The sequence below is a fragment of the Clytia hemisphaerica genome, unplaced genomic scaffold, assembly GCF_902728285.1.
Source record: "Clytia hemisphaerica strain Z4C2 unplaced genomic scaffold, Clytia hemisphaerica genome assembly, whole genome shotgun sequence".
Lineage (NCBI taxonomy): Eukaryota > Metazoa > Cnidaria > Hydrozoa > Leptothecata > Clytiidae > Clytia > Clytia hemisphaerica.
In genome coordinates this window covers 1,064,118-1,086,260 of record NW_027104297.1, presented here as the reverse complement: position 1 = coordinate 1,086,260, position 22,143 = coordinate 1,064,118, and the positions used below count along the sequence as shown (strand labels likewise).

General features: G+C 34.7%; 1 protein-coding gene across 2 annotated transcripts; it reads left to right on the top strand.

The window, feature by feature from the left end:
• Positions 1-1,726: 1,726 nt before the first annotated feature.
• Positions 1,727-21,672, top strand: LOC136817324 (uncharacterized). Of its 2 annotated transcripts, none has more exons than XM_067073669.1 (22): positions 1,727-1,955; positions 2,144-2,232; positions 2,964-3,098; positions 3,832-3,886; positions 5,106-5,194; positions 5,799-5,972; positions 10,438-10,501; positions 12,123-12,211; positions 12,967-13,083; positions 13,615-13,771; positions 13,949-14,037; positions 14,158-14,358; positions 14,465-14,523; positions 14,781-14,989; positions 17,720-17,845; positions 18,525-18,812; positions 18,963-19,009; positions 19,165-19,427; positions 19,586-19,685; positions 19,880-19,971; positions 20,222-20,400; positions 20,742-21,672. In XM_067073669.1, exons 1-22 carry the CDS (start codon positions 1,785-1,787, stop codon positions 20,943-20,945), a joined length of 2,997 nt encoding a protein of 998 aa, XP_066929770.1. In that variant the 5' UTR covers positions 1,727-1,784; the 3' UTR covers positions 20,946-21,672. The 2 variants fall into 2 exon arrangements, with proteins under 2 accessions (XP_066929770.1, XP_066929769.1); XM_067073668.1 differs by having other exon boundaries at positions 10,435-10,501.
• Positions 21,673-22,143: the final 471 nt, after the last annotated feature.

Sequence of the window (22,143 nt, the reverse complement as noted above, 5' to 3'; positions counted from 1 at the left end):
TATTATATTGAGGCTGTTCAAAGATCATTTACACAGCAAATCGCCGATGTCAAAGCATTGAGCTAACTGGGAAAGACTGAAGGACCTTGGAATGTATTAATTGCAACGAAGGAGGGAAAGATATATTATCATCTATACTTGGAGCAGCATCCTAGAAGGCTTAGTTCCAAATAATTCCAATTGATTATGAAACAAAGAATAGGTGCATCTTCAGCTATTTCAATGAGACAAGGAAGGAAGTGCTTCATCCCCCTGATAAGGAGAAGTCCCTTTCAATGCCAAATCTATGCATCCATTCGTATGCAGGGACCAAAACTGTTCAATTGCTTACCCAAAGATTTGAGGAATTCTTACAAAATGTTAAAAAACTGATTTCGAAAAAAAACTTGATCGTTACTGTCCCGGATGAACACTTGAGGAGAGCTGAGACGAACATTATCGCACACATGGCACTGGTCTTGACGAGATGAGTGGATGCCACAGAGCGTCAAACTACTTCCAAGTATTCCAAGTAAGTATTCCCAAATTTCCCCCTTTCAGTAGGTCTTCCTCTACCTTAGGCTGGATGTTGAAAAAAAATGTTGCTTAGTCGTCACCCAACCTTAGATTTTGGAGGTGGGTCAGTCGGTCATAATGACAATTTATGAAATTTTTGTACCATAACTTCGAGTAATGCTGACATACCTTGTCTAATTCAATCATAGCAACTATCTGATCTGTTAAGTAGTTAGACTGATTTTTAACAAAGGGATGTCAGTTTTGTACGATTTCTTTTGACTAGTGGATTCTGGCCATGTGATGATGGCCGAGTGGTATGGGCGCTGGTACCAAATTTGAAGGTCCTTCTTAGGTCAGTGTAGCTGTTGTACTTCATGTAAAATCTACAGGAGACTACATGCAAGCACTTGAAGCTAAAATATTACGAAAGCAGGACAAAAATCTGTACTTTGAAGTTTGTCACATTTAAAGATCATTCAAATTCAGTATGTATCACAAAACAACGTTGAGCTGCCTAGAAATGTGTGCCTCAACTGCCTTAGAATGTGTGCTATCAAATGGTGCATTTTCTGTGAGGCACCCCTAAGTTGCAACTGGTGGTACATCCCTATCTTTTGAAAGGCTGACTTCCAACTTGCGTAAATCAAAAGTTTTAGGCATTTTTGTGTTAGCAAATGTACATGTACTTGCTTTGCCACAACAGTAAATTAAAATTAAGGGGGTTTTAATACAATTTTTTCATTAATGTTTATTAGACATCTTGTTATCTAAAAGTACCGGATGTTGTGAACAAAAGTGTACAAGCTTGAAGTGAGGTTGTGAGAAAACTAGAAATGTTATAAATTCCAGACTTTTCACCATTCTAAGGAAGAAAGACTAACTTAAAATTAGGGCTATCATACTTGATATTTGCTTACACATTAAAAAGTTTCAAAAGAAAATGTTGTCTTTCAAAAAGAGGAGGAAATATAGGGATCAAATGCAAGCTTACAAAACACTAAACACAAATCTGAAATGCCCTTTTTTGTACAAAAGAGATGAAGAAAATAATTAATCCACACTTTTTTCTCGAAAATGACGCTTTGTCAAAAACTTTTTCATAACTATTGAACATAAGCAAATTAAAGTATGATTTCAGTTAACCTTTCCTCTTTTTGATGGTGAAAAATTTAAATTTATAACATTTTAAGTTTTCTCACAATCTTAATTTAAACTTGTTCACTTCTTTTTGAAACACTCAAGTATCTTACAATATTTTCCAAGTCTATCAATAAACAAAAGTCAAAATGTTTGCTGCAATGAAATCTGGCTCCATGGCATCTTACACGCCACCTGCACCTCAACCAGTTGCACAACCAACACAATCAACCTACACAAGTTCTTCAAGTGACAATAACAGAGATGACTCAAGAAAAGCACAACTCAAAGTCTTGGGTATTCCTGAAGGAACTGATGTGGTAAGATTTCTTGAGTATATATATATGGTGAAGATCAGAGATCTGACCTCAAGGAGAGCAAGTGTTAAAAATACTAAATAAAATAAAGATGAAACATAAAAAGGGACTAATATTCTAAATGTCAAATCCCAATTTTATGTTTACACCCTGCTTCAAAAAAAATATACTGTAGTATTTTCACTTTTTAGGAAACATTGAAAGACTTTTTCAGTGATGTTGCCAAAGCAGTAGGAGCAAAGATTTTACCGTTGCAAGAGGGGAGGACAACTGCACTGGGGTAAGACATATTTTTGGTTTCTGTTTACAATAACAAAACTCCAAATAGTAAGCCAATTATTCAATAGGCAAAAGGTGTTGTAATGTTCAAAGACTCAAAGCTGAGTTCGATATATATCACCAAGGGTTAATAAATCTAATATCCAATGAAAACTATTGATTATAATGTCTAAGGACACCAATACAAGTACTTCGATAAAATCTTAAGTAAAACTTGTTGCAAAAATGTATGAATCTTTGCTCTAATCAAAATTTTTTACTAAAAGAAATTTTGATTAAGAATGTTTATCCATTGAATAGAAGGGGTGGGAAATCACATTTTATATCAGGCTGGACTTAAAAGATTGTTGGTTTGCCGTCACCCAACCGACCCTACCTCGAAACCTGCCGGCCCAAAAAATTTTATTGCCATTTTAAAGAACATTTTTTTTCCTTCAAAAACTTCAAACAATAAAAAATCAAAACTCGTATCTTGTATGTCTCAAGCATAAGAATCGTAAATTCCCTGCTAGCACTTCTGTTTTTTATTCAAAATTACCTAAATGTAAACAAACTGTTAACCCTTCCATGGACGAAAATTTCATAAATCGCCAAAATAAAAAAAAAATCCGACCGACCGACCCACCTCCAAAATCTAGGGTCCGGTGACGGCAAACCAACAATTTTTTAAGCCCAGCCTCAGTGTATCCTGTCTTTATGGCTTGGTATTACCATTTGAATTTTTTCTCTTAGATTTGTTGACTTTGAAAAAGAACAAGATGTACAAAATTGTGTCAATAGTAAAAACAATGCAATGTTTAATGGCAGTTCCCTACGTCTTTTCCCTGCAAGTGGTGGCAACAATAGCAGGCCTGGTGGTAATTCAAGGTAATTTTTTACTTGGTTTGAAGAAGCTTGACTTGTCATATGCACATCAACTTTATCTAGGCAGGGATTTTTCTAAGCACTTTTTTACTACCGTATACCGGCAAAAATACTCAATCCAAGATTGAGTTATGAAACTCAACTGGGTTATTGAGTTTGTCTGCTTTCTCCACCGAAGAGAACGTTTAAGTCCTCAAAATACTAAAAGAAAATGACCAGTCATTTTCTTGACAAAAGTGGCTTACGGATGCCTTTCCCGTGCCTTTCTCATATTGTTATCAGATACCATTCTGATTCCTTTCAAATTGCATCTTTTAATGCCATCTAAAGGCATCTCTGTACACTAGGGACTATTTGATAAAAATATTGACAGGGTCAGTAAGTATGACGTCTGTAAACTTTATTAAGCTGGATATTTCAATCATGCTGAAAGAGATGCCTTTAGTATGAATAGATAGAATTATTCAGTAGGAAAACATTTATTAAGGGGTTAGGGGTCTTAGAGCTCCCCAAGACCCCCAACTCAAAATCGGGCTCGCTTCGTTCACATGTTGTCACACATCTGAAACTCAATCTAAATATCAAAAACGGTAGTAGCTCAAAGTGCTTGAAAAAATCCCTGCTAGGTGATGTTGAGGATGATTTTGAAAATCAGTTTTCTAATAGAAAAAATTCTGAGTCAGGAAAAAGACTCCCTATTTGATAAGTAATTTCTAGATTTGGTTTTTCCTATTAGCGGTGGTGACCGTCCTCAAGTCAAAGTTCTTGGAATTCCTGATGGATCTGACGAGGTTTGTTTCTGTCATATTGTTGTGTATATTGCACCTGTTTGCACCCACTAAACAGTCCTGACAATTCAGTCATTGTTTTATCTTGGCAAAGCAGAACAGAATTTTGATGCAATAATTTTTGTTAATTGAATTTTTTTACTATTCAAAAGCTTTTTAATAACTTTGTCAATGTCATGTGAATCTAGAGATATTTTAGATATATTAGACATTATATTAATATTTGTCAAAAATTTTACCTTGGCAGACAAAGAATAACATTATTTTCTGTGGTGTTTGCTACATGTCATATGCCACAGCCAATTGCCAGAACTGCATAACTTATCTTTGAAAAAAGTACAAAATAGCAATGCCTAGATTGTTTTCACTAGTCCTTTTATTAAAGAAAACATTCTTAAAAATTTTAAAGTGAAATATAATTCGTAAGAGCAGGTTGGTCATTGAAGAAAAACATAATTTTACATAATAATGAGTTTTACAAAACTCTGCTGAACTCTGTATGGGGGTGGTATGTAAAATTTCTTTTTTGGACCTACCCCGGTGGGGTAGAGGTCCTATAAATTAACCGATGTCCGTCCGTTCGTTTGTTCGTTCGTCCGTCCGTCTGTTACCAGCTCAAAGATGCGTATTAACAATGCCCAAAACATGGCCGAGTCCAATTTTTGAGAAAATTTTTTTTCCGTCCGAAAATACCGGAAATATTCCGGAAAAACTGTTTATTTGGCATTTTCTTGAGATTTTATCATTAGTTTTTTCTGATTTTTTGCTCAAAGATGCGTATTAACAATGCCCAAATCATTGCCGAGTCCGATTTTTGAGAAAAAGATTTTTCCGGCCGAAAATGCCGGAAATCGTCGTTTTTGCAGATTTGATTTGCAGATTATATTTCTTTGTTTTTTCACTTAAAAGAATTATTGATAACAATGCCACCATCAAGCATGATTCAATTGTCAATAAAACTTTTGCAATTTTGCAACCGGAACTTTCTATTTCTTTTTTCCCTAAACCCCTCCCCCCATCAACAATCAATGATGACATTTAATGCATTTTCGCTAAGCGCTATATTTTCTTAATGATTGTTTTTCTCCTTATTGCTATCTAAGTTTCATCATCAGGTAGGTCCATTCAGCATGTTGCTTGTTTTCAGTGTCATTTCGTTTACCATTCAAGGCTTTGATACATTTCTGTTTTTAGTTATATTAAACATATTATTGTGTTTTAGGGACAACTTCAATCATTGTTTTCAGAAGCAGGAAATGTAACCAGAATGAATATTTTACCTTGCAGAGAGGGAAGAAATACAACTTTGGGGTAAGAATGAATATGAGGTTTTTGATAATGAGTTCTAGCACTTCTCTCCCAGATTTCCAAAAAAATTCTTATTAAGGGAACCTTTTTGAATTGTTTGGGGCACTTGATAAAACTTGAAACCATAAATTGAATAATTTTTCTTCCTTAAATTGAATGTAACAAAAACTCTTACAATTTTGGAAATCACCTCCGGAATGTACCATCGATCAATATGATAATCAGAAATAAAATGAGTATGGTTTGAATACAACATTGACATTCAGTGACATGTTCAGTTTGAAGCATGCTGTTTGTCTATCATTTTAAAGTCATTGACCTTATTTAAAGGAACATTAAAATAGTAAAATGTAAATATTGCACGAACCACGTTTCATTAAAGAGAACAATTAAAATCACGTGTCCAAAACAAACTTATAAAACAATTGAACGATCAAAACTAGCCATATTTGGTTTGATTTTTGATTTTGACAGATTTTGACATGTTACATTTGTTTTGATTTTGTATCCGCTGCATACAGTTTGTTTACACATTTCGCAAGTACTGTTATGTCCCTTTAAGAGTTCTACTGAAAAAATAAAATAAAATCAATTGATTTTCTATCAGGTTTGTTCACTACAATTCACAAGCAGAAGTTGATAAAGCTGTTTCACTCTACAATGATTACGAATTCAATGGATCTAAGCTGAGAGTTATGTCGGCAAACACCCCATCAAACGGGATCAGTGGCTCAAGTGCACCTTTATCAAATAATTTTATGAATGGCTCATCCAGTCAAAGGTTTTTGTATGATACTTTTGAATGCAATGGCAACTTATTATTTGTTTTTGCAGGGGGGGTCGGTAGTAAAATCTCAGACATATATGAGTAGTAAAAGGATTTTTACGAATTTTTACATACCACCACCCAGACTCTTGGAAGAGGTATTTTACTACCCTGGTAGTAAAAGTTTTTTGGACAATTTGTCATGGAGACCACCTATTTTTTGGTTGCTTTTGCAAAAAAAGCTAAAAGATTATTATTTCTGTGACACATTTTTCACGTAGTGCAAAAATTAATGTTTCGCCCTTAGAATTAAAGTCTTTTTTATATTGACAAAAATTTCGAGAATTTTTTGTTTGCAGCAAACAACTTTCCAACAGAAATTTTTTTCAAATTATAAAAATTTTAAGATTTTTTCAGAAAAGTCATCCGAAAAATTAAAAGAATTACAAAAAATAGCTAAAATTTGCTAATTTTACCAGTTTTAACTACCCAGGTAGTAAATTTTTTCAACATTTAACATATAGATACCACCCATTTTAGTATTTAACTACCCTGTAGTAATTTTTTTTTCGATTTTTCGTCACACCACCGCCGTAGTAAACGTCATTATGTCTGAGATTTTACTACCGACCCCCCCCCCTGGTTTTTTATGCACTTCACAAAATGCTTAAGGGATTCCTGTTCAGTTGCATACCTTATTGGTAAAAAATTTGTTGGTGATTTTGGGTATTTTTAGACCCTTTTCAGATTTAAGAGCCAGTTTTTTTAAGAGCAGGACAGGTCCAATAGTTTGAAACTTAGATTTTTTTTCATTTTTGGATGTGTTTTTGATTACAATGAACTGAGTAAATCCCAAAATAATTTGGCCTGAAAATCCATAATGGCAGATTTCTGCCAATTTGAAGTTGTTGACTTTTTGGGGCATTAGGGCCGTCCACATAGTATGTACGCACTAAAATGTCGAAATTCGAGTACCTTCTCCCCCATGTACGCAATTGTACGCAAATGGCTTTACCCCCCCTAGTAAGTACGTACTTTTTCATTCACCCCCCCCCTCTCTTCGGTTGACTGGAAGGAAATTACAAATTCAAATCGTTTGGTTCAGACCTCTATTTCATACATGAAACTTGATGTTGATTAAGAAACGTTTTCTTTTCCTTGATGCGTATAAAAATTGTAAAAAATGATTAGAAAACATACATTTTCCTTTGACCCCTCCTCTCACCCTGTATGCAAGCATACGCTTTTGAGAAGACTCCCCCTCCCCCCCCCTTAGTCTGTACGTACTATGTGGACGGCCCCATTGCACTTTAAAAAAAATTTCATATAGAACCATGCTTTCTCAAATCAAAATGAGGAATTGGTTTTTGGTGATTCTGAAACTATGGCTCAATGGGGATTGATATTCCCATATTTTTTATGGCTGGGGGATTTCAATTCTTTTGTTTTCAAGTCAGAAAATTCAGTGGGGATGGGAGGAAATCATAATATTTTGCAGTGAGAATTGTTTTATTTGATTTCTATCAGTGGGGACAAAAATTGGAGGTTATTGTGGATAATTTTGAGAAGTGGGTGTTCTAGAGGCCTGAAAAGCCAATTAGGTCTAAAAAATTACTAACTTTAGCCTAATTTTCTTAAAAATCCTAAAATTGTCTGGCCGCCAAGTCTTTCAGGATCAAAAGAGAAACCTCTGTGACCTCCTTTATTTTTTCACCATTAATTTTTAGTATTGATCTAAAATTTGGGATATTTTGACCCATTTGCAAACTTCAAAGGGGTCCAGATCACAACACTTCCTGTTGTAATATAAGGGCTGTGATGAATATTTCATATCAAAATCACAAAACTAGAGCCTGAACCTTTCATGTCAAAAAAGTCCCGAAAACACTGAAAACACTTTGTCTGAAACACTTTTTCTGAACCTTTCAAGCTTTTTTGGGGTGTTTTTGGCAAAAATCATTTCCCAGAAACACCTTACCTCTCGAGGAGGCCCCCCAGCGGCACCCCTGATCATGCCATCACGCAAAAAAATTTTCTCCGTCACGCATCACGAAAATGGCTAAAATTTGTCATCACGCAAAAAATAGTGAAAAATAGCCCAAATCACGCATCACGCCTCAAATTTTTGCCCTATCACGCATCACGCCAAAATCTTGGTCACGCCATCACGCCAAAGAAAATCTCTAATCACGCAAGAAAAAAGTCCCACTCACGCCATCATGCAAACCGCTGGGGGGGGGACCTCCTCAAGGTGGTGTGTTTTCAGCATTTCCTGTGTTCCTGGGATTTCCATAAATCTCAACTCTCAAATTTCTCAATAAAATCCAAGCCAAAATGCATTACCTGAAACACCGGAAAGTTTCTGAACCATTCAGTGTTTTCTCTGGTGTTCAAGGTGTTTTTCAAGACGATTTTGAAGCAGTGTCCTGTCGGAACCAATCAGATAAAAATCGGGAAAATTAACCAGTCGGGACTTTTTCTTAACAGTCGCCTTCAACAGGACATTCAGTGTTTTTAAAAACTTTGAAAACTGAACCATTCGTGAGCAAAAGTGTTTTCTGCAAACCAGGTAAGCAATGTGTTTTTAAAGACATAAAGGTTCAGGCTCATGGTGAAAAAAAACTGTCAAGGATCCTTTTTTTGGTCAAAAAGGCTTTTTTTCAATTTTTTGACTGTTTTTGACCAAGATTGTTGTTTACGCTAGCTCGTCAAGCGCATGCATACACAACCTCCAACCACAAAGCTTCATCTTTAAGGCAAACAATTACCTAAAGAAAAGCTATTACATTGCTGTTCTATTTCTAAGATCTTTCCACTTCTCTGCTACCATTTTGAATTTAAATGCCTCACTGAAGAAAAGATGAAGCTTGGTGGTTGAGGTTGTGTATGCACCCAAACCATTTGCAGTTTAGTGAAACGGTTCGAGTTTGTTGGTTTTTAACATTAAAAGATATGTAACCTAGGCCAACGACTTAATAAAATAGATGGACCAAGAACTTCATACAATGGCTCTTAGAAATCTTTTTTTGTATTCTTTTTTGTATTCTTCATCTTGCCGTCTTTCCCCCGTCATATTACAAAGAAATTAGAATTTTTACAAGCATCTCTAAATGGTGTAAAATCAATTATATCGAATTTCTACTGACCATAAACATAATTTTCGATTTTTTTTGCTAACATCAGATCGCATCTTTAATCATCTTTCTCACAAGATATTTTTCAATATTTTTTGACAACACTGTTGCGCTTTTCAGCGCATTTTCTTTAAGAACATAAACATTTTTGAAAGACTCTAACTAAGAAAATAAACGTGCGTTCATGGTGCGTTCTTAAGATAGAAAACACAAACACTATCCAAATACAAATGTTATAATTTTAACAATGTTTACTAATTTTTAAGCCTAAAAGTTTGACTTGAAATTAAGAACATATTCACAGAATTTAGGTCATGTGATCAATATCAACCAATAGCTAATCTTAAAAAAATGCTTTTGCACGCGGAATGACATTTTAATGATGCAAAAAATCATTAAATTTTTTATCATTCTTACGCGGATCATTTCAATAGGATACTGGTCTATCTATTTTATTAGGTCCTTACGCGGATCATTTCAATAGGATACTGGTCTATCTATTTTATTAGGTCGTTGCCTAGGCCTAGCTCAAAGTCCTTCTTAACTCTATAAATTCTAGAAATTTTGACAATGTTCCTCAAAATTGAGCAGAAAATGAGTCCTCTAAGGCAATGAAATCTTGGTTTTTGGAAATTTTCTGGGGATAGCACAAACCTTCATCAAAATCTTTATCTCCTGATCTACCCTTTAAAGATCAAGTCTGTTGAAATATGCTTTCAAGCTCTCAAATCTTCAAAGATGAACTTTACCAACCTTTAAAAACAATTTAGCTAATCAGACTGTTTGCCCTTAAAGTTTGCAGTTAAATGAGCCCAAAAGCTCAAATTTTTCAAAGAGAAGGCAAGGTTTAGAAATATTCTATACTTTTGGACTCATCTTTGAGTATTTAAAGGGTAGACGGGTTGACAGCAAAATTGTCTTGAGAAGTTAGTAAAGTTCATCATTTGTAGTGTTTTTGTGACGTCATAACTCAAGCTACCATTTTGAAAATTTTGATTTTTTTTGAAAATTATTTACTTTACTAGCCACAGTTTCAGAATCACCAAAAACCGATTCCTCATTTCGATTTGAGAAAGCATGGTTCTATATCAAATCTTTTTAAGTGCAGTTCCCAAAATTGTCAAAAACTTCAAATTGACATAAATCCTTCATTATGGGTTTTCAGACCAAAATATTTTGGGATTTTACTCAGTTCATTGCATTGTACTTAAAAACATATCAAAAATGAAAAATGTTTCAAACTATTGGACCTGCCCAAAACTGCCTCATTCTTGAAAAACTGGCTCTTAACTATTAAGAAGTTTCTTTATAGTCAATTTTTATATTGTCTCATCTTTATCTAGCAGGAGCAGTAGCAGTGGGATGAAACCTCAAGCAAAAGTGTATAATATTCCTGATGGCACAACAGAGGTAACTTTTTTTCTTCCTCTTTTTATTCATCACTTAGTTATTGGCATTTTTTAGTTGACAATCAAGGCTGTTGGGTTTAATTATTTGTGTATTTTAGTAACTGAATGTTTATTCCTTGTCAAATAATGTGACTCTGACTCTTTTTGCTATACTGTTGGTGAGAGAGCCAAATGCACCTACACCCCCCCCCTCATCACATTATAAAATATCAATTATAAACTTTATGTGGAAGAAATGTTTATCTTTTCATTTCTGAAATATTCTTTGTCTTCTTTTGTGAAAAAGAGAATTCCCAAAAGTCACTATATGTAAAATAAGTGCAGGTTTAGGGTATGGTAAATCAATAAAAAATAGTCTAAAGTAGAGCACTTGTGAGACATTCAAAGTAGAGGACTTGTGATGACAGAAGATTTCTTGAACTTAGCTGAATAATACTCACAATGCTGAATGAACTTTGCAAAATGAGCTTTTAATGTTTTTTTGGACCTACCCCGGTGGAGGTCCTATAAATTAACCTGTGTTTGTTCGTTTCGTTCGTTCGTTCGTTCGTTCGTTCGTTCGTTCGTTCGTTCGTCTGTTACCAACTTTTCTCAGGATTGAATCATAGAATCTTTTGATTTTTGGTACAAAAGTGCAAAATGGTGTTGGCCAAAATGTGACTGAGCCCGATTTTCGAAAAAAAAATTTGGGGGGCAAATTTGGGCCAAAAAACGGCTAAAAAACGAGTTTTTTTAACTTTGTGAAAAATTGGATCATTAATTTTTTCTGATTTTTTGCATGAAAGTAGGGTACCATCATAGGTAAAAGATGGCTCAAGCAGATTTTTGCAAAAAAAATTTGTTGGCTCAAAAAACGCATGTTTTATCTAAAAGAATCACTATTAATAAGCATACATCAATGTTCTTAGTCAAATTACTCAATTTTTTTTATGAGATAGATGTTTTTTTTGCTCATGAGGGCTTACTTTTGAAGAATATATGTGTTTAGACTAGAAATTTTGGTTGCTTGGCGTGTTCTTATAGAAAAACTGGCCAAATTCGATATTTTTATAAGCACGTTATATTCTTAGGTATTAGCTTTTCTCTAGATTGGCTCTTTCATTCATTATGATTTTTGCACAAAGATGCATAACAATAAACTTTCGAATGTGACGGAGCCCGATTTTTGAAAAAATATATTTTTGGGCAAATTTCGGCCAAAAAACGGCTAAAAAACAGGTTTTTTGGACTTTGTGAAATATTGGATCATTGTTTTTTTCTGATTTTTTGCATGAAAGTAGGTAAAAGATGGCTCAAGCAGACTTTTGTAAAAAAACGCATCTTTATTTATAAGAATCACTATTAATAAGCATACATCAATTTTCTTAGCCGAATTACTCAATTTTTTGATGAGATAGATGTTTTTTTGCTCGCAAAGTCTTGAATATGAAAGAATATTTCAAGAGCATGAAATTTTGGTTTCTAAAGGTTTTTTTATAAGAAACAAACGACTAATTTTAATAGATCGTCACTATTTGTGTTCTGAATGTTTGTTTAATGGTCATGTCACGTAGATATCAATCATAAATGTGTTAAATGTATAACCAGGTAGGTCCATAAAAGTGTCACTTGTTATTTATCAGGACGAAATCACTGCCTTGTTTGGAAATGTTGGAATCTGTACAGGTTGCAAGATTTTGCCTTGTAGGGAAGGAAAAGATGTCACCCTTGGGTAAATATTTCTTTTGAAGTTGCAAGTACATTATTTTTATTTTACTTCAGCAGTTTTGAATTTAAATTCAAATAGATTGTTTCGACAAATTTTCAACTAATTTTTATATCTTTTTTTGAGATTGACTTTGTAACAACAATGTGTATTATTTTGGGTGCATACCATTTAGCCAAAAAAAACAAAAAAGTGAAACAGAGGGTTTAGCGAGCGCATTGATTCATCTAAAAGTTTACCTAAACAGACGATCAAAGCCAACGGTCTTTTTTCTGTGTTTTCTTCGTTCGCTAAACCAAGGGTTTAGCCAACAGTCGGCACCATTTGATTTTTTGTTTTGCTAAACCATTATTCTGACCAAGCACAACACCTCCTTTACGCTGGTTCACCAAGCGCACGCATGCATATGCCCTAAGCTTTAATAATTTTTCAGCTAGGCTACTATTTTGAAATTTGTTGCTGTGACTTCAGGCCTTTAAATTCAAAATGGTAGCGTGAGAAGTGTAAGATCTTAGAAATCGAATTAGCAATGCAATAGATTCTTTGTTTAGGTAAACAAACCCAAACCATTAGTGAAACAGTTTCGCTTTTTTGGTTTTGAACATTAAAAGGTATACAACCTTTATTTTTTTTCCATTTTGCAATATATTTTGAAGTTATGTTCATCCTCAGGCTGAAAACAAAAGTAAAAATACTTTAAAACCGTTGAAATTTAAGAACATACAAACATTGATAAAAAAGTTCTAAATATCTTCTTTTAGCTTTGTCCATTTTCAATCAGAGGAAGAGGTTGATAAAGCAGCTCAGATGTACCATGATTATGATTTCAAAGGTTCACGTCTCAGAGTTGAAGGTTCTGGTGGCTCTTTTCCCTCTAGGTAATTTATGCCAAAAATTTTCTTTCTTTATTAATAAGGACATATATCCTCAGCCTGGGTTTACCTTAAGTGTATATTTTCGCATGCACTTAATTTTGCAAGTTTTTCAAAAACACAAAAATCTTAAAATAAATACACTGGAAAACTTTCAAAATAGGCCAAGATAGCGAAATTTTTGCAAATAGAAAAGAAAAATGAATTTTTTTTAAAGGCATCAGTGATGGTTTGTTACAATATTGATAGTATTTTTGCATCTGATATGTTAAGATTCATGAAATTTTTGGTAACCTCTAGTGTTTCGACCCTCAACACTTGTAAAAGTTTGTTCCAATGTGCTGCTGCTTGAAGGTTAATATAAAATATTTTGTACATTGTGCATTGTACATTGTTCCCCCAAATATTTGAAACATCTTTAGTCCCCACCTTTTTTGGGCTTTTTGGAGGGTGTAACCCCCAACTAGCAAGAGGGCTGACACTATGAAGGAAGAAGGAAAGCACAATGTCAACAAGAAATGGTTATTTTTTCTTCAGACAATCTGATTCTTCACAATCTCGACCTATGGGAAGAGGAGCACAACTTCTTGCAAATGTCAACGCGATGAACGGAGGTGGTGGAGGTGATTTTCCACAAAGAAGAGAAAGAGGTCCTCAAGCGAAAGTGTTTGGAATACCAGAAGGGACCTCTCAGGTATCTTTTAAGTCTTTCTCAGTTATAAGTTTTAAAAAGATTTAAATCAAGCTTTTCAATAATGTACAAAGACATGTTCATGGCATACTTGCCGTAATAACCTTTCTTAGATGCTTAGGATAAAAAACAATCGAAACCCTGTTTTAATAGAAACCCTGACTATTTTTCAATTTTTAGGATGAGTTGAAAGATTTTTTCTCTCCTGCTGGAAACGTCACGAATACAAAGGTTTTACCTCTACGTGAAGGAAAAGATACACATCTGGGGTAAGCTCATTTCTCTCAAATCTTAGAACTTAGATGTTTTTTATAGTACTTTATCAAAAGGCAGCAAGAAAAAAGAAAGCTCACAACTAGTTTTATTTAACGCTTTTTTTCTAAAAACAGGTTCATTGAGTTTTCCAACGATAGTGAAGTGCAAGCTGCTGTTGACCAGTTCGATGGACAAGATTTCAAAGGGTCTAATCTGAAAGTTATGGTTGGTCAAACTAGCGGTGGCAGCGGTGGAGGTTCAAGTTTTCAAAATAGCAGCTGGAATAGCAGTTCAATTGCACCTACGAGTAGAATCCCTAGATTCGGCGACAGATCGTAAGTCTTGTTTTTCCCTCCTCTCTTTCAAGACAATTCTTTCAGATGTTGACATACAAGCTTTATGAACAAGCATTGTAACATCTTGTCTTTTCAATTTTTTTAGGAATGGTGGTGGTGGTATGGACGGTGGTATTCAATTAGATGCAAATTTCGACATGAATGGTAAGGAAAACCTATCAGCTACCAAAGAAACAAACAAACTTTCCCTACTTCAAAATGCACTAATATCTAACACTTGCATAGCACTTTGGACAATCTCTATTTTTACCAATTTTCAAATACTTGCCAGAAGCTCTTTCTTGTGGAACCAAAATAATCACTTTGTATGGCTGGATAAGCGATTTTTTATTCTCGACTTTATTTGATAAAATTCATCGGCCTAAATCATTAAAGCATAATTTTAATCTGCTCCCAAACAGGTGGCATGATGGGAGATGACATGATGATGAACCGCCCTCCACCCGTCAACTACATCCCTCCTCCCCCTCCCGAAACCGAAGATGAAATCTTTCAACTGGGTATAAATGAGGGCATAAATTTTGAAAAGTATTTCAACATTCCTGTTGAAATTACAGGAACAAATGCGCCGAAACCAGTCAATAACTTTGCTGAGGCCCAACTCAACCATGTAAGACAACTTTTCCAAGAAATATTCCCAAGATTGATTTTGTATTTTGCTTCATTGGACCATGGAATTATTATAGACACTGGAAAAACATCGAACTAATTTCTCATGTACAAGCCTTGTCCGCAGTAATGACATTATTGTTCACCCTCCTTCCACCATTAAATGATTTTTCGTAGCCTTTTAATTGCATTTCTCATCAAAATACACTTATCCAATTCCCAAATGAGACTTTAAGTTCTCCTCCGAGATTCAAACTCATCTAGTTAATTACTAATTATACGTCGTTATGACGTTTTAAATTTCGAGAAAGATGCAAAAACATGCTATGTATAAGAAATTGAATATTGACACCAGAAATTTTTAAACTTCAACCTCAAAAAATCCACCGTGCCACCACGTGCCACCAAAAGATTAATCACGTCTAATATATGTCAATCTCAGCTCTTCTCGGAGAAATATTGGAAAGATTTTCCCAATTCAAAATTATAAAGCATTTTGTTTGGTTTTACTCGTCTGATGATGTTTTTCTCACACCAGATTTCATAAATGCATTCGCTTGGTATTCTAGCATTTATTTTAAAACTTTTAGCCAGCAAAAGTACGATCAGAAAAAGTTAAAGAACTTTTTAGAAATAAGAGTATTACAACCAGCTTTTCTCGAGATTGGCTCATTAGTTTTTTCTGATTTTTTGAACAATGATGCAAAACGGCAATGCTCAAAATGTGACGGAGCCCGATTTTCGAAAAAAAATTTTTCCGGCCGAAAATGGCGGAAATATGCCGGAAAAACTGGTTTTTCGGCATTTTCTCGAGATTTCATCATTAGTTTTTTCTGATTTTTTGCTCAAAGATGCGTATTAACAATGCCCAAAACATGGCCTAGTCCAATTCTTGAGAAAAAAATTTTTCCGGCCGAAAATGCCGGAAATCGCCGTTTTTCTGGATTTCCATTGGATTTTTTCCATATAATTGGTTGTTTTTTTCATTCAAAAACATTATTAATAGCAATGCCCACCATCAAGCATGTTTCAATTTTTAATAAAATTGATTTTTGAAGCCGGGTTTTCTAAAAATCGCCGGAACAGCCCATTTTCGCCGGAAAAACCGTATTTCTTGAATTTCTTGAGCTGTACTTTATATTTTTTTAATTAAATTTTGCACACTGATGCAAAATGTCAATACCTAAATTGTGACGGAGCCCGATTTTCGAAAAAAATTCAATTCCTGCTGAAAATGCCGGAAATATGCTGGAAAAACTGGTTTTTTGGCATTTTCTCGAGATTTTATCATAAGTTTTTTTCTGACTTTTTGTTCAAAGATGCGTATTAACAATGCCCAAAACATGGCCGAATCCGATTTTTGAGAAAATTTTTTTTCCGGTGGAAAATGCCTGAAATATGCTGGAAATCGCCGTTTTTCTAGATTTTCATTGGACTTTTTCCTTATAATTGGTTGTTTTTTTCATTCAAAAACATTATTAATAGCAATGCCCACCATCAAGCATGTTTCAATTTTCAATAAAATTGATTTTTGAAGCCGGAACTATTTTAAAAGTCGCCGGAACAACCTATTTTCGCCGGAAAGACAGTATTTCTTGAATTTCTCGAGCTGTACTTTATATGTTTTTATGAAATTTTGCACACTGATGCAATATGACAATACCTAAAATGTGACGGAGCCCGATTTTCGAAAAAAAAAGTTTTCCGGCCGAAAATGCCGGAAATATGTCGGAAAAATCGGTTTTTTGATATTTTCTCGAATTTTCATTTCTAGTTTTTTCCGATTTTTTTGCAGAAATATGCGTATTCGCAATGCTAAAAACATGGCCGAGTTCGATTTTTGAGAAAAAAATTTTTCCGGTTGAAAATGCCGGAAATCACCGTTTAGTTTACTTATATTTCTATGCTTTTCACACAAAAACATTATTCATAACAATGCTCACCATCAAGCATGATTCAATTGTCAATAAAACTGATTTTTGCGACCAGAACTTCCTATTTATTATTTCCCTACAACCCTTCCCTCTCCCCCCATCAACAATCAATGATGAATTTATTGTGTTGTGTATTTTCGCTAAACGCTATATTTTCTGACTGATTTTTTTCATTTTTCTTTTCGCATTGCTATCTAACTTTTAACATCAGGTAAGGTAGGTCCATTCAGCATATTGCTTGTTACCAACTTTTCTCAGGATTGAATCATATGAATCTTTTGATTTTTGGTACAAAGGTGCAAAATGGTGATGGCCAAAATGTGACGGAACCCGATTTTCGAAAAAAAAATTTTTGCTAAATTTCAGCCAAAAAAAATGGCTGAAAAATAGGGTTTTTTGGACTGATTTTTTGCATGAAAGTAGGGTACCATCATAGGTAAAAGATGACTCAAGCAGATTTTTGCCAAAAAATTTTGTTGGCTCCAAAAACGTATGTTTATCTATAAGAATCACTATTAATAAGCATACATCAATGTTCTTAGCCAAATTACTCAATTTTTTGACGAGATAGATGTTTCTTTGCTCACGAAGTCTTGAATATGAAAGAATATTTCAACAGCATGAAATTTTGGTTTCTAAACGTTTTTTTATAAGAAACAAACGACTAATTTTAATAGGTCGTCACTATTTGTGTTCTGAATGATTGTTTAATGGTCATGCTCACGTAGATATCAATTATATGTGTTTAAAATGCATAACCAGGTAGGTCCATAAAAGTATCACTTGTTTCTTTGTAGATTTGTTTGAAGAACTTGATTCGTGCAAAATACAGTAAACCAACGCCAGTTCAGAAGTATGCGCTCCCAACAGTTTTGTCCAGACGTGATCTGATGGCTTGTGCTCAAACTGGGTCTGGAAAAACTGTAAGTATAAGCTAATCAGACTCATTAAAGGTTTTAGTTTTACATAAGTGTTCCTGTTTCATACCAGACACGTGTTTCCTATCAGGCCGGTGTCCCCCAGTCTCGTTAAGAATGTTTTCATATGGTTAAAACGATACCTCACCAATATTTTATCCCTATTAACCCCAACCTTTTTTGATTTTTGTAGCCCCAGAGGGGGGGGGGTAGAATCTACATTTATGTATTTTACATATTTTTCATTAAGATTTTTTGTTAAAATCAATGCTGAAAATGAGTAAAAAAATTAAAATTTGATGACGTCATAAATGATGATGTCATCTTTCAATTTTTTTTTATTTTTTACCTATAACAAGTCAAAATTTGAATATGATTGGATCAAAATATCAGAAGTTATCGCAATTTTAAAATTTTGAGTTTTACGCGATTTTAGCTTAGTTTTATGTCATGTTTCACAATAAAGTCATAAAACCTGACCTAGAGGACCTACGACCCTAAAAATTTGCACAAGTGCTCTTAATAAGATTTTATTAAAAGTCAGAAAGTTTCAAGTCGTTTCAAAAAATTTCCACCAAGATATACATAAAAGAACACCAGCGTGGTAGATCTACCAAGGGGGGGGGCTTGGGGCTAATTGGGTTAAGTTGACCAAAGTAATTATCCATCTTTTCTCTCATTTTAGGCCTCATTTTTGTTACCAGTGATCACCAATTTGCTCAACGATGGAGTCACCAACCAAATGTCTTTGGAAGGTGCAGTGTTTCCTCTTGCACTAGTTATCGTTCCCACTCGTGAACTGGCTGTACAAATCTTCAGAGAGTCGATCAAATTTGCTTACGACAGTCCCGTCAGAACGCAAGTGATTTATGGAGGTGTCTCGGTAAATCACCAAACAGATGCTTTGAGACGTGGTTGTCATATTCTGGTTGCCACACCAGGTCGATTGGAAGATTTCATCCAAAGAGGAAAAGTGAGTATTTTCCGTAAATATGTAGAAAAGCTCTCTTAACTGGCCAATAGAAACCCATCCAATATTTACTTTAGACATCATTTACTTTACTCTTGCAAGACTGAGTAATGATATTAAATTTAAACATATTTTTCCATCATTCTTTGACAGATCAACTTCAAAAACTTAAAATATCTCATTTTGGACGAAGCTGACAGGTAATTCTTTATACTTTGACTTTCGTTTTGTTATTGAAAAGGGTTGGAGAAAAATATGAATATTTAATCTAGCTAAGTAGAATGGTAATTTATAGTGAAGCTTGAAGCAAATCTGGTCAGCTTTCTTGCTTTCATGTATGTATTCTTTGCTTCAGAATGTTGGACATGGGATTTGGTCAAGCTTTACAAAACATTATCAACACATCAGAAATGCCTCCGAAAGGTCTTCGTTCAACACTCATGTTCAGTGCAACATTCCCTAAAGAGATCCAACAGATGGCAGCTAACCTGATGAATGACTACCTTTTCTTAACTGTCGGTCGTGTTGGCGGTGCGTGTGCTGATATCCAACAGACTATCATGCAAGTTGCAGGATCCGAAAAGCGTTCCACGTTAGAAAAGTTGTTGCAAGACTCAGGTAATGTTTCTATATATGTTAAAGATGTGTGGAAACACGCCCATTCAATAAACATGACTTTTTATCATGTTTACAAAAACTCGACGTCAATCTTACAGGATCTTACTTAATATTCTAATAAGGTGTTTAATGGTATCACCGGGATCTCTTGATTTCAGGAAGTGATCGTACTTTGGTATTCGTCGAACGGAAGAAAGATGCCGACTTTTTGGCGAGTTTCTTGTCGCAGAGAAACTACCCAACCACAAGTTTGAATGGGTAAGTAGGCTCCGTCACAAGTTCTTAACCGTTCAAGATAGCTGATGACCGTTCACAAACCAATAAAGCTCTTAGTTTTTTTCTAAAAAAACATAGAAAAGTTAAAAATTCAGTAGCTTTTCTTTCTCTGGCACAAGATATTTTTTCTCTTATGCAATGTTTTGTTCTGACCTCGTTTGCTCTCCTTTTTGCAGTGATCGAAGTCAACAAGAACGAGAGATGGCGCTAGAGGACTTCAGGAGAGGAAAAGCTCCTGTTTTGGTCGCTACTGCTGTCGCCGCTAGAGGTTCGTACCGTATTTTACTGCTGTTCGTTGATTATATAATATATAGTTGTAAACTTAGTTAGTAACTTGAATCGTTTTCTTTACTCAAACTAGTATGTTTGTGTTATAATATTTTAGGGAAATCTGAAAATGTTATTGAAATCTTTTTATACTTTGTCAAAATTTATATTTTGTCAGGTTTTTTTACAATTCGATTGGGTTAGGTACCGTCTTAATCTCGTCATCTACAATTCCCCTGATATCTGGATAGGTTTGGATGTGAAAGACGTGAAACATGTGATCAATTACGACCTTCCATCCGACCCAACTGAGTACGTCCATCGTATCGGCCGAACCGGTCGTATCGGAAACAAAGGAAAGGCTACTTCTTTCTTCGACGTAAATCGTGATGGAAACTTAGCACGACCACTAGTCAAATATCTGTCTGAGGTTTGTAGTCTCCTGTTATAGCTCTTTTGTTTATAGACTTCGTTTTCCCCTTTTTTAGTGCTAATGAAAATTGGCTCTTTCGTACTTGCTCACCAACTTATTTTGTTGTAATTGTCCGAGGCCTACCTCTAGTAGCTTGAAGATCTGCTGATCTGTTTTTTATTTCAAATTAAATCTGATAGCTTGTAAAAATTTTGCTCATTGATATCTTTTAATTTGAGATCGACAACCTTTTTCTACAACATGAAGACTTAAAGACGAAAATTAAGTCCCTCGTTTAGAATTTTTCAAGGTATACTTAAACTCAGTTTTTAATTTTAACCTAATACTTTACTCTATAGGCCGAACAAGAAGTACCAGATTGGTTCGAGGATTTTGCTTTGCGGGCGGTCGGTACAGGTTACGGAACTGATCAGTCACAATTCCGCGACCAACGTTCTAAGTTCTCGCGAAACGGAGGCGGTGGTGGTATGGGCGGAGTGCCAACTCAAGGGAAAGTTGTGTCATTGGCTAACACAGCAGATGACGATGATGAAGAATGGTGAAAGGGCAGAATGAGAATTCTAGAAGAGCTCTATCTGTACTCCCCCTTCCATCATTGGGTTGGTATCGATTGGTCGTTGACATTTCTTTAAAACCAAGACCCTGTTGAAAATACAAAATGAGGTTTGGGTTTTTTGGGGAACCAATAATTGGAAGAAAAAAAATAACTTCACTTAAATTGTTGCATTTTACTTGCTATGGTAATGTATATCGAGATATGAATCTGACACTGACTTGAAATTTGTTCAACATTTTATACTATTTGGCTGTTTTTAGGGTTTAATATTTTTTTGAAGATAATTAGTAGGTCAGCTAATCAGGCTTAGTACTTTTGGATACTTAAAAAGGCCTCCCTCTTGCTGCTACTAAATGTTCTTTAATGTTTTTACATCTTGCTTTGATTCTTATGTCTGTAAATTCAAGACATTCTTATGTAAACCCCCGTCCCGTCTATAAGATTCCAACCCACCTGCCTTATTCCTTCTCCATGTCTTTTAAACATATTAAGTGTCCCTTCCCTAGATAACAACTGGCAGTCGAAAGAAAACCCATCCATACTTTCACACGTTTACTTATTTTCTTACATTTTTGTATCTTTTTATAACTAGAGTAGGGTATTTTTCATTTTCAAGATGTTTTTATTTTACTTTTTTGCTTTTTGTATATATTTTTGTGTTTTTATGTAAAAAAAGAAAGAGGAGCTTTATTTGAACTTTGTCAAAACTGAAACAGCTTTTTGTCAATTTATCTCTCTCCCGTTCGGCCTTGAAACTTTGAAGCTGTTGATAATCTTTTTAGCGTGGATGAGTACTAAAAAGTGGCTTTATGACAAATTGATGGCTGTTAGAGTTTGATTTGATGTGTCAGGGCTTTTCGTGCAAGTAAAAGACTAGCTTTTTGCCGATACTGAAATGAAGGATCTTTTCTCAACTTCAGTTGAGCTAGAATCTGACAATGTATGTGTGTATGTATGTATGTCTGTCCGAAAACTTTGGGGCAGGCTGGAGACTTAAACAATGGTCAGGTTTGGTTGAAATTTAGCACACTTGCTCCTTGGGTGAATATCTGGGGGTGTTTTTTTCATTTTTTGAAAATTTTTGAGTTTTTAGTTGAAATTGGTTACAATTTTACAATTGGGCCTTCGAATGATTTAAAAACACTGAAGTTGAGCCCAGTGCGGTTAGCACGTTTGACAGTGCT

What these genes read in the sequence shown, in the direction of transcription:
- LOC136817324 (XM_067073668.1), top strand. Translation starts at nt 1,785, where the DNA reads ATGTTTGCTGCAATGAAATCTGGCTCCATGGCATCTTACACGCCACCT. An exon ending in TTCCTGATGGCACAACAGAG is followed by an intron (nt 10,502 to 12,122) that starts GTAACTTTTTTT and finishes GTTATTTATCAG; the next exon opens with GACGAAATCACTGCCTTGTT. An exon ending in GGAAAAGATGTCACCCTTGG is followed by an intron (nt 12,212 to 12,966) that starts GTAAATATTTCT and finishes ATCTTCTTTTAG; the next exon opens with CTTTGTCCATTTTCAATCAG.